General features: G+C 43.1%; 1 protein-coding gene across 4 annotated transcripts in view; it reads left to right on the plus strand.

The window, feature by feature from the left end:
* The window catches only part of PFKM (phosphofructokinase, muscle), a 41,521-nt gene that overhangs the window by 13,021 nt on the left and 16,113 nt on the right, over window positions 1-12,387 (plus strand). For 2 of the 4 annotated variants that reach the window (XM_014458192.2, XM_023756304.1), the window contains exon 2: window positions 7,003-7,095. In XM_014458192.2, coding sequence (XP_014313678.1) covers window positions 7,011-7,095 — 85 coding nt within the window. In that variant the 5' untranslated portion in view covers window positions 7,003-7,010. Of the gene's footprint in view, window positions 1-3,478; window positions 3,571-5,450; window positions 5,474-7,002; window positions 7,096-12,387 lie in introns of those variants that run through there. The other 2 variants (XM_006091484.3, XM_023756305.1) reach the window with 2 other exon arrangements.

Raw genomic sequence — 12,387 nt, forward strand, 5'->3', positions numbered from 1 at the left:
CTTCCACTTAGCATAATGTTTTCAAGGCTCATCTATGTTGTAGCATGTATTAGTACTTCATTCTTTTAATTGCCAAGTAACATTCTATTGTATAGCTATGACACATTTTATTTATCCACTCATCAGTTGATGGACATGTGGGCTGCTCCCATTTTTTTTTGCATATTATGAATAAAATTGCTAATGAGCATCCTCCATGTTTAACATTTTGAGAAACTGCCAACTTGTTTTCCATATTGGCTAATCTACAAAGATTTTAATTTCTCCACATGCTCTTCAACATTTGTTTTCCTTTTTTTAAAATATATTTTTAAAAATAAATTTCAGAGAGAGGAAGGGAGAGGGCAAGAGATAGAAACATCAATGATGAGAGAGAATCATTAATGCATGCCCCACACTGGGGATGGAGCCCACAACCTGGGCATATGCTCTGACCAGGAATCAAACCATCACCTCCTGGTTCACAGGTCAATGCGCTCCTTAAAAAAAAAAAAAAAAAATCCTCGTCCAACAATATTTTTCCATTGATTTTTAGAGAGAGTAGAAGAGAGAGGGAAAGACAGAGAGAATGTCTATGTGAGAGAAGCACATCAATTGGTTGCCTCCTGCATGAGCCCTGACCAGGGCCTGGGCCAGGAAGGAGCCTGCAACTGAGGTATGTTCCCTTGACCAGAATCAAACCCAGGACCCTTCGTCCTTAGGCTGACACTGTATCCACTGCGTCAAACAGGATAGGGCTCCTTTTTATTTTTTTCTGTTTAATAGCCATCCTAATAGGTGTAAAAGGGAATCTCATTGTGGTTTTGATTTGCATTTCCCTAACAATTAGTGATGTTGAGAACTTTTCCATGTGTTCATTGGTTATTTGTATCTCCTCTTTAGAGAAATGTCTATTCAAACCCTTGCCCATTTTTTTGTTTGTTTTTAATATCACAACTTTTTTATATTCAATGAACAGAATATACTTTTTAGATTAATAATTTTATTTGTTAGAGCAATTTTAGGCTCACAGAAAATTCAGCAGATTGTACAGTTTCCATATATCCTCTCTCCTCTGTTCAGTCTCCCCTATGATTAACATCTTGCACTAGTGTGGTACATTTGTTACAATTGATGAACCAATATCGATACACTATTATCGACTAAAGCCCATAGTTTACATTAAAGTTTACTCTATGTATTGTACAGTTCTGTAAGTTTGACAGTCATGATGTAGTGCAGGGGTCCTCAAACTTTTTAAACAGGGGGCCAGTTCACTGTCCCTCAGACCGTTGGAGGGCCGGACTATGGTTCAAAAAAAAACTATGAACAAATTCCTATGCACACTGCACATATCTTATTTTGAAGTAAAAAAACAAAACGGGAACAAATACAATATTTGTATTTGCATGTGGCCCGCATGAGGACCCCTGATGTAGTGTAATCATCATTATAACATCATACAGATTAACTTCACTGCTCTAAAAATCCCCTGTGCTGGACCTATTTATCCTTCCCTCTGTACTCCAAGCCCATGGCAACTACTAAGCTTTTTACTCTCTGTATAGTTTTGCCTTTTCCACAATGTAATGTAGTTGGAATCATACAGTATATACCCTTTTCAGACTGGCTCTTTTTACTAAGCAATATGTATTTAAGTTTCTTCCATTCTTTTCTTGGCTCAAGGGGTCATATCAAGGTGGGGAGGTCTTGCCTCTTGGTATTCCCATTCCTAGCTAGATTTTCTGTATTTTCTCTTTTTATTGCTGAATATTTCATTGTACAGATGCACCACAGTTTGTGTATCCACTCACCTTTTAGGGGACATTTTGGTTGCTTACAGTTTTTTGCAATTAAGAATAAAGCTGCTATAAACATTCATGTTCATGTTTTTGTGTGAATGTACTTTTCAACTCATTTGGGTAATCACTGGATCATGTGGTTAGACTACTTTAGCTTTGTAAGAAACTGCCAAACTGTCTTTTAAAGTGACCTGACCATTTTGCATTTTTACCAACAAAGAATGAGAATTGCCTCCACATTCTTGTCAGTATTTGGTATTGTCAGGGTTTTTGTTTTTTACCCATTCTAACAGGTGGTAGTATCTCACCAATTTAATTTGCAGTTCCCAAATGATGGTAAGCATCGTTTCATATGTTTATTTGACATCTCTATGTCTTCTCTGATGAGGTATGTGTTCAGATCTTTTACCCATTTTTAAACTGGGTTATTACCTTTTTAAAAAAATACTTTATTGATTTCAGAGCAGAAGAGAGAGAGAGAGAAACATCAGTGATGAGAGAGAATTATTGATCAGCTGCCTCCTGCACGCCCCCCACTGGAGACTCAGCCAGCAACCGGACAGGTGCCCTTAATGGGAATAGAACCTGGGACACTCTATCCACTGAGCCAAACCAGCTAGTGCGGGTTATTAACTCTTTATTATTGAGTTGCAAGAGTTACTTATATATTCTGGATGTCCATCAGTCCCTTATCAGATATATGCTATGCAAAGTTTTACTCTCCTTCTAATAAGTTGTCTTTTTAATTTTTTGATGGTAACATTTGCAGCACAAAAGTTAATTTTGTGTCGCCAATGGTTTTATCTCCTAATGACTTGCATTCCTATCATTTGTGGCCAGAGGGTGTAGGGGCAGAAACAAAAGTAAGCTAGACTGGGCTGTAGAAACCGCAAGAAAAGAGACGACTGAGGAGAGGCACCGAAGCAAAGACGTGGGTGGAGCAGAGGAAGGAGTAAAGGGGATCTGAGTGAAAGATGCACCGCTTGCTCTGGGAGTACTTGACCAATGTTCCCAGGGGGATCCGCTTTGCTTTGTAGCCCAAAGGATATGCTGGCTTCGCCGCCAGAGTCCTGCACCCTCTTCTACTGCAGACTCGGGACAGGGTTATCCCGGCAGGGGTCTTGTCTCTTGGTACTCCTATCCGTAGCTGACTTTCCTGTATTTCTCTGAGAAAGGTAACGCACATGTAAAGGGACTGTTTGAGGTCCCTCTTTAGTAAATACCAGTGTTGAATGTTCCTCGAGGGCTGGGACTCTGTTTCATTTATCTTTTCATCTCTCAGCACCTAAAACCTGGCACACAGCCTTCCAGTTAGTGTTCGCTCAGAGAGAGGTGGGAGGCCGTAGATAGGGCCAGAGGGAGGGGTGACTGTTAGTTGCCGAGGATGCTAGAATGCAGTAAGTCTCGGAGAGTCCGGGCTAGGAGAAAAGTTGTCTCTGCTGACAGCAAGGGAAGCCCCTAAATAATTTCTGATTCCTACTGCCTACAGGAGCTGATGGCTCCCGAGAGCGATGTGGGGGCCCGAGAACTCTCTGGAGAGTGAAGAAACTAAAGCCCTTGTCACATCTGAGCCGCGTTCATAGCGGGAGAGGGAGGAGGAGGAGAGAGGCGAGCAGGAGGAGGCGGAGCCTCTTGGCCGGCCTCTGCCAGTGGAGGTTGGGAAGCCTCTCCTCCTTCCCCTCCCTGGTGCCTCCACCTGGCTCCTCCCCTTGTTCGCCAAGCTCCCCTCCCCCCTTCTCCAAGGACAGTGTGCAAGCAAGCCGCGTCCGAGAAGAGCTAGAACAAAAAGGCAAGAGGGGCCCTTGGGTAACAGGCGAGGGGGAAAGCTGAGAGCGACGTGGAAATGCCCGTTCTGGGAGGAGGCGGCGGGGAGAACGGAAAGGAGCTGCAGGGGAAGAAGAGGTGGTGTGGCATCCGAAGCCAGAGGGGGGATGGGTAGAGCAGTCATGAAGAACCCTAAGCCCCTGGGCTCCCGTCCCTCGGCTCCCACGCACAGCCCGTTCCCTGGGAATCAGGGATGGGTGCAAGGTGCTCGGACCTTGTTGCTCTTGGCTGGTAGGCTCCTATCCTGGCACTCACCCAATTCAAATCAGTGCACCTACGATGCTGACTCCTATTCCCTCCCTCCTGCTTCTCTACACACGTGATTTTATGTTTAGGTTTTAATATTTCTTTATTTTTACGTGTGTGTCACTGTGGATCTATAAAGGATGCTTATATTTGAATCTGCGTGCATTTCTGTGTCCTGTGCCTGTATAACTTAGACATGCAGAAGAATCTGAGCAGTTTTTTTTTGTGTGATCAGCACTACTAACCTCCTTGCTATGGTGAATTCTCTCCCTCACTGAAGCCTTCAGGTGTTTTGGTCTTTTCTTTCCAAATTTTTACTTTCCTAATTGCACCAGCCACTTAGTCTTTCCTTTTTTGAGAACAGTAGACATTTGGATGTGAATGTTAAATAGGAGGTAGTCTCCATCCACGTGTTTATATTTCTTTTAGCATTTGGTTTCTTTGGTCCTTTTTGTAGCTGTGTGTGTTAGAAGTACAGATAATATGAAGCTATATCTGTATCTGAACATATTTAAAATTTTTCATATATTTGTGTGCATTTTGTGTTGTTTGTCAGTTCATTAATGCTTTCAACAAGTATTTGTTGAACTCCTGTTACGTGCATAGACTTCGCTAGACCTTGGCAGGCTGTGGGAGAGTTTTAAGAAATGGACAAGAACCCTCCCTGGGTGAGTTTTCAGTCTAGTCAGGGAAAATGACTTTAGTAATCATCTAGTTCAGGGGGCTGTAAACTTTTTCAGTAAAAAGACAGATGGTAAATATTTTAGACTATGCAGGGCATCTGGTCTCTGTTGCAATGATCTACTAATATTCTCTTGTTGTAGCACAAAAGCAGTCATAGATGATACATGAAAGAATGAGAGTGGTATGGACACTGAAATTACAATTTCATATAATTTTCACATGTCATGAAATTGTTTTTTCAACCGTTTTAAAATGAGAAGGGCTGGATTTGGCCTATGGGTTGTAATTTGCGTCTGACCCCTGATCTAGTCTAACCTTCTTTTCAATAAATAATGTGCAATTAGAATACTACAGAAAGTTGTAATTAAGTGCTACATGGATGATCCAGGTCCAGACAATATATTACTTAGAGGAGGTCCAAAAAGGAGCCTTCCTTGACCTATGGTCATCAGTGAAGGCTAAATAGGTTTGATAGGGGTGCAACTAAGATGGGTCTTACATGATGGAGCAGGATATTGACCTGTGGAAAAGGCCCACAGATCAATAAGGAACTGCATAGCCTTCTGGAAAAGGAATGCAGTGTGTCCAGGCACAGAAGTGGGAAGGAGCAAAGCATTATTCAGGTGATGATGAAACAATTCGTGGGAGCAAAGGTTCAAGCTCTAGGCAAGGGCTAGATCTTGGAAGTTTTGAATGCCAACCCAAGAAGTCTGGACTTATCTGTCAGCACTGATCATATGAAGTATGTCTGTGAATCTGTGTCTCTTAAAAACACTCTGTGTGAATGTATGTCTTCATGAGTCTCATTGCATGCATTTTATTGGCAAGTGTGTGGATCTGTGTTTATGTGACCTATGTCTTTATCGGCAGTTACCCTATTTTCCCAGATGCACAGCAGAAACATGATTTGTGCTTAAAGGTCATCACCCACTGTTCATGTGAGTGATTCTTCTCTCCACTGAGGCCTCAGAGGCCTATCACCTTCCATGGAGGTTTATTTTGTGTCTCTAATAGAGTGGACAAGGGAAACACAAGGAGAGGGAGACCAGCTATTGTGGTAGGCAATTCAGATGGGAAGAGGCAGTGAGGATAGAAGAGACAGGAGTGATAATAAGAAGGGAGAATAGCCCTAGCCGGTTTGGCTCAGTAGATTCTGGTCAAGGGCACATATCTTGGTTGCAGGTGTCGTCCCACCCCCCACCCCCACCCCCCCACCCCCCGGCCCAGGCCCTGGTCAGGGTTCGTGCAGGAGGCAACCAGTCGATGTGTTTCTCTCACATCAATGTTTCTCTCTGACTTTCCCTCCCTCTTCCACTCTCTCTAAAAATCAATGGAAAAATATCCTCAGATGGGGATTAACCAAAATAAAAAAAAAAAAAGAAAAAGAAAAAGAGGAAGGGAGAAAATAGGATTTGGTAACTTTTGATTCTGAGAGTAAGGAGGAAATAAATTTTAAAATATAAGATTTGAGCCTGGATAACTGGGAGAATGATGATTCCATTGGCATTTTATGGACACAAAAGTATGTCTTATGTGTTCCTTTGAGAGAGATAAGCCCCAAAGACAAAAATATGAAGGTGCTCACATGTTGTGTGCACATATCTGAGTATGTGTGACAGTGATTTTGTGTTATTCTTCTCCTTCTCCTGTATGTAGTGTGAGAGGCAAGGGCTGAAGACAAAGGATCAAGAGATGTTCAGGAGGTGAAGAGCCTGAGAGGGATTGGAAAAACCATAGAAAGCCCCTAACTATATGATGACGGGAGAAGATTTGACTTTGGGTGGTGGGCACATGGTGCAATATACAGATCTTGTAGCATAGAAACCCTCACCTGAAACGTGTATGTTCATGTTGACCCATGTCACCCCAAAAAATTTAATAAATAAATATTTAAAAAATAATAATAAAAAGTAAGTCCCTAACCATTCCTTAGCCTGACACTGTTAACATGCCCAAGCTCTAATGCACCTTTAAACCTTAAAGTCCAGTTTCCACTTAGCCCAATTCCATAACACCCAGCCCTAATCTTAACCACAATCCAACCTATCTTCGTTTTTCTGCTTTCACTTTGCTGGGTCTCATCTGATTCCTATGCTCTGCAACAGCCCTTCCCTTCATTAAAAGGAAGGATCCCTAAGGCTAACTTAACTTTCTCCTTCCTTTTTCATTTCTGCCCAGTCAATTGCTCTTCTCCTTGACCTTTGCTTATTCTACAAATAGGCTCCAATTGGCAGGATCAGCCAGGACTTTTGTGGTCTCGGGCTTGATGACTGTGACATTTCAGCTTGTCACTCTGGGGGTGTGTGCCTCTCTTTTGGAAGAAGTTCAAGCTCTCAGGCTGCAAAGCCCAGACTCCGTTTAGTGAGAGAGCCTGACTGAAGTGGCTCTGTCCAGTCTAACAGCCACTTCCAGAGCTCATAGCACCTTGGTCCAGCTGTGTCTTAACTGATCTCTGTTTGCATTCTAGACTGGATCATGACCCATGAAGAGCATCATGCAGCCAGAACCCTGGGGGTCGGCAAAGCCATCGCCGTGTTAACCTCTGGTGGAGATGCCCAAGGTAAGGAGGAGGGCCCTGCTTGGTTAGAGACAAAAACATGGCTGATGGGCCCCCTTGAGCTTCTTGACTCCCCTTAGCCTGTAGAATGAACTATCCTCCTGTTACAGATTCACACTGGAATCTTGGGTTTTCCTAAAAATCCCTTGACTGCTTTGGATTTTATTTTCTCTACTTTTATTTACCTAAATCTTCATAAAACTTCTTTCCAAATTCCTCTGAAGATGTGGTCCATTTGGTCCTTTGGTACCTAAAAGACTGGTGTTGTCTCAAAGAACATTGGAAAGAAAGGGACTGATGATATAAAGCGATTGAGGAGGCAGTAAATAGATTCACTTCAAGTACCGAGGGAATGTTGGGAAAAGGAGGAGACCCAGAATTGGTATTTGGTGGGCTCCAGCTAGAGCTTCAGGATTAACTCTGATGTCTACAGAATTCCTGCACTGACCAGGGTCAGGCACCTCACTCTTACAGCGCATGTCCTTCTACGAGGCAGAGTTCTGCTCCATTCTCTGTTTTCTCTGGCCTTCCTCCCCTTCCATTCCTTTAGCCCTTGAACACACAGAACAGCAGCAGTTATTCAGTGCAGATCCATGGTGGGGGTGGGCAGTGGGCAGAAAGCCAGAGGGAACGCATTGCTGAGTTACGTATAAGAAAAATCAGGAATATGGAAAATGAAGTGGGAGATAGGGAATGTGTGATTTATTTTACTTTTTCCCCTCCTTTGATGATCTTGTATATTCTAACTTAACACGTTGAAGAGAGGCAGAATCTCTTTGAAAGGGACACCAGGACACGGAGACTGTGATGAGAAAGAGAAAGAACGAGATTTTAGCTAGTGTCCCCTTCCTCTGCGCTACTCTCCCTAGGCTTTCCGAGACTTTGTGGTAAGCACGCACTTTGTATAGAGCCCTGTCTCATATGTTGTAAAGAAGGTGCTTTCCCTTGGGAACTTACAGTTTAATGAGAAAAGATGTCACACATTACTAGAACGCCTATGTAGGACACATAAGTAGGAATTATCAAGTGGGCTTAACCCAGTAGACTCCGCTTATACAATGAAAAGATAGGATTAACCAGGGAAAACTTCACCGAGTTGATAGATTTCAAGAAACTGAAGTCTTCATTCAGCTAAAGTGCTTAGAACAGTGCCTGGTACATAGTAAGTACTCAATAAATGTATTACTAATTAAATAAAGTGAATAATTGAGCATCTGCCGTGTGCCAAGCAGGATGCTAAGCACTAAGGCTACATTAATGAAGAAATCACACATTGTCTTTGCGCAATGGTCCTTCTTATTAGTATGCTAGACTGTAAGCATCTTTTAAAACTAACATTTATTTAATTATAGTTGGATATATATATTATGAATAGGAGAATACTAGAATGAGGAAGCTGAGGAAGGGGGGCACAGAAGCCCGAGTTTAGGAATAGTGGGGAGATTAGAATGCAGAGCCCAAGTTGAGGCTGTAGAGACTGTTGACCTGGCTCCTGCCGCTTCACTCTTCTCTCCTGGAAAGAATCCTATGCCAGTACTGAGCTCTTCAACATAAACTTTGAGTGTTGATCCTAAAACTTGGGTAGGATGGCCTGTGGAATGGGTCAGACTATAGGAAATGAGGACCTGGTAAAAGTCCCAAGTGAGTCACACAGAGTTGTGACATTATGAAAAAGAAGATCTCTCTGGAAAGGGAAAGCAGTAAGAGGGGAAAAAAGGCTTAGGATTTAACGTGGGTCTAAGAGCAACAGAGCCCTTTCGGCATCTGCTCCTGAGCAGAGAGACCCTCCTGTTCTAGAGATGACCATCCCCTGTGTTAAACCTGTGTGAAGGGAAGGGTCATCTTCGGTGAAGGCAGGGGCTGTTGACAGGCTGATTTCCGGAAGGCCCACGGAGGACAAGGCCCATGGGATTCTATGACAGAATCAGTGTACCCAAGGAGATACCTCACTGCGAGTCCACATACTAGTAACATCACAGGTGCATAGCAGTAGGCACCGAGAGTGGTAGAGGAAAATTCTAGGAAGGCGAGGAAGCAAAGCAGAAAAGTCACAGTAGAGCTGAGAGGTCCCAACTGAAGGAGTAGCTCAGATTCAGAGGCGGCCTGCCCAGGGATAAGTTTAACGGGGCCTATTCTCTCAGGGAGAGAGCACAGAAGTGTGTTTCCCCTGGAGGCTAGGGTCACATGGGAAAGTGAGGTTGGGCTCTGTAAAACCCATGGAAGTCATAGCTCTGTCATTCCCTGAGCCTTAGCAAAGCTAGTAACCTCTTAAAGTAGAAGAGTGGCCAGGAGTGAGGAGACATCCTGAGCTCAAAAGTTGGGCTGATTAGATACCAAATCCTAATTCTCTTCCCAGCCCTGCCCCTCTAAACCATGCCACAGTTGGCCTTAGGAAATCGGCATGTTCTGTCAGAAAGGACCTCAGTCATCTGCTCTAGCCCTCTGTCTTCGGACCGGCAATCCATTTAATTAATTTATTTTATTATTATTATTATTATATTTTTTAATCCTCACCTGAGGAATAAGGATATTTTTTTCATTTATTTCTAGAGAAAGTGGAAGGAAGGGGCAGGAAGGGGAGGAAGAGAGAGAGAGAAGAGAGAGAGAGAAACATGAAGTAAGAGAGACACATCAATTGGTTGCCTCCTGCTTGTGTCCCGCCCAGGGCTGGGGATTGAACCTGCAACCGAGGTACATGCCCTTGACTGGGAATTGAACCCAAGATCCTTCAGCCTGTGGGCCAATGCTCTAACCACTGAGCAACCAGCCAGGGCCAGGCAGTTCATTTAAATGCATGTTCATTCTATTTTTACATGTTTACAAGAGCAGGGATCCTATTATCTCTCTGATTGCTATTCTAGGAGTTATAATTTTCAGTGACATATTCATCAGAAAGAGTAATTCACATCTAACAGACATTTAGTCCTCTTATTTGGAGTGAAATAATTTTTCTCTTATTCAAAGTTCAGTTAAGGTAGAAAGAAACATTTTAGTTTCCACTTTAAAAAAGATAGGGATCAAGTCATATATTAGTTTTATTTCTATCTTGTAGAGAACCATCACTCATAGTTCTTCTTCCCAAAGCCTCTTTCCAGCAGGCTGTAATTGGAGACTCTAAAAAGTTGCATGCTTCTGAAGTTCTCCCGAGCCCCTCCTAGCTGTACCCAGAATACCCCCTGGATGCTGCCTGCAATCTTATCCTTCATCTTGCTTCTAATAGGTCAGACAGCTGCTCATAGAGAGCTATTTAGGACAGCATGGAACAGCCAAGGGGAGCCTGGCCAGAACTGACCTGGGGCCAGACTAGGCCAATGAGTTTGGATAGCAGAGTCCAAAGAATTACTGGGACTCTCTGGTATAAACTATCTATACATCCTGGTCTGTGATTTCTAGGGAACTAGGAGTTTGAGACACAGGTCCAGGGACACAAAGAGGGTCCTAAACCTTGATTTCTAAGAAAACACTCAGCTATCCCATTTAGAAGCAGGAAAGATGATCTCTAGAAGTTGGTAGGGTTGAGGTAAGAAGAAGGCAGAGGGAGGAGAGAAGAGAAAGAATCTTCTTTTCTTGTGGGATTTTTCTTCTGCTCAATGGACTTGGATATTTTGTACCCACCATCTGTTGTTTCCTTTACACTTAAAACCTTTTACTTATTTATTTATTTTTAAATATATTTTTATTGATTTCAGAGAGGAAGGGAGAGGGAGAGAGAGATAGAAACATCACTGTAGCCAGCACCGGTTTGGCTCAGTGGATAGAGCATTGGCCTGCAGACTGAAGGGTCCCGGGTTCGATTCCGGTCAAGGGCATGTACCTTGGTTGCAGGCACATCCCCAGTGGGGAGTGTGCAGGAGGCAGCTGATCGATGTTTCTCTCTCATCGATGTTTCTAACTCTCTATTCCTCTCCCTTCCTCTCTGTAAAAAATCAATAAAATATATTAAAAAAAAAAAAAAGAAAAGAAACATCACTGTAGAGAGAGAATCATTAATTGGCTGCCTCCTGCACACCCCTACTGGGGATTGAGCCCACAACCCCCGCATGTGCCCTGACGGGTAATCAAACCCTGACCTCCTCGTTCATAGATCAACGCTCAACCACTGAGCCACACCGGCCGGGCACACACAGGCTTTTCTTAAAGCTTCTGAGAAGCCCCCTCTCTTCACAGACTTTTCAGTTTTGATTCCTTCAATTTGAGGTTGTTAACTCAGACCTCTAGCCTTCACGGGGCTTTGCCTCAGTGATGTCATAAATAAGCTTTGATATCAGGGCTCACCAATGACCTCTTGTTGGCATGCCCAACCTTGCGGTTGTTATTTTAATTATCAGAAGCATTCGACACTGTTCCCACGTCTTAAAACTATCCATGTCTTCGAAGACATTGCTAAGCCCTGGTCTCCTTTTGTCTTTCTGGTTGCTCCTTGGAGTTTCCTTCATGGATTCCTCATCCCCTGCCCATTCCTTCAATGTTGCTTTTCCTCAGGGTTTCTTTCCTTGCCCTTTTCCCTTCAAATTCTTCATATTCTCTTGAGACAGTCTCTTCCAAGTTCACATGCTGTCCCACAGGAACTCAACTCAAAATATGAGTGTCATCCCCACCCCATCTTCCCAAATCAAAACCTGCCTCAGCTCAGTTAACTGCACGACAATTTACCCTTTGTGAAAGTCAGTCATGGGCATTTCCTCATCTTCCACAAAACTTGGAAATCTAATCACATTGCTGATTAGATATAGGTCCTATTGCTTCCATTTCCTGAGTGTCTCCTGTCCAGTATCTCTGTTTTGCAACAAATGTCACTCTCGCAGTCTAGAACCTCATCATTTTTTTTGTCTAGGCTATCTGATGGCCATCTAATCCTAGTGATTTCTTTTCCAGTCTGTCCTTCACATTGCCAAAGCCATCTTCTGATATGTCTATCTCATCGTGTCCCTCTACTGTCACGGTGCTTCAATCATTCTCCATAGTCTGTAACTTTATTTTTTGGTCACAGATCCTTTTAAGAATCAAATGAAAGCTGTGGACCTTGTCCCAAAAGAAGTGCCATGCCCGCAAAAGCATTACCCATGGATCCTTAGTCAAACACTGGCCTACAGAATGAAGGCCACTTTCTCGTATAGCTTATAGGTGCCTGCCCACCTGTGCAGCTTCATCGCTCACCACTTCCTATTTTATATTTTATTCTTTATAATACTGAATTACCTAAGGTTATTCATTGAAACTCGCCTTTATTTGTGTTATTCTCCCTGCCTGGAACATTTCCCCACAAATTGTCTACCTGACAAAAAGGTTAAATGG

This window comes from Myotis lucifugus, unplaced genomic scaffold (assembly GCF_000147115.1).
Source record: "Myotis lucifugus unplaced genomic scaffold, Myoluc2.0 scaffold_91, whole genome shotgun sequence".
NCBI classification, from domain to species: domain Eukaryota; kingdom Metazoa; phylum Chordata; class Mammalia; order Chiroptera; family Vespertilionidae; genus Myotis; species Myotis lucifugus.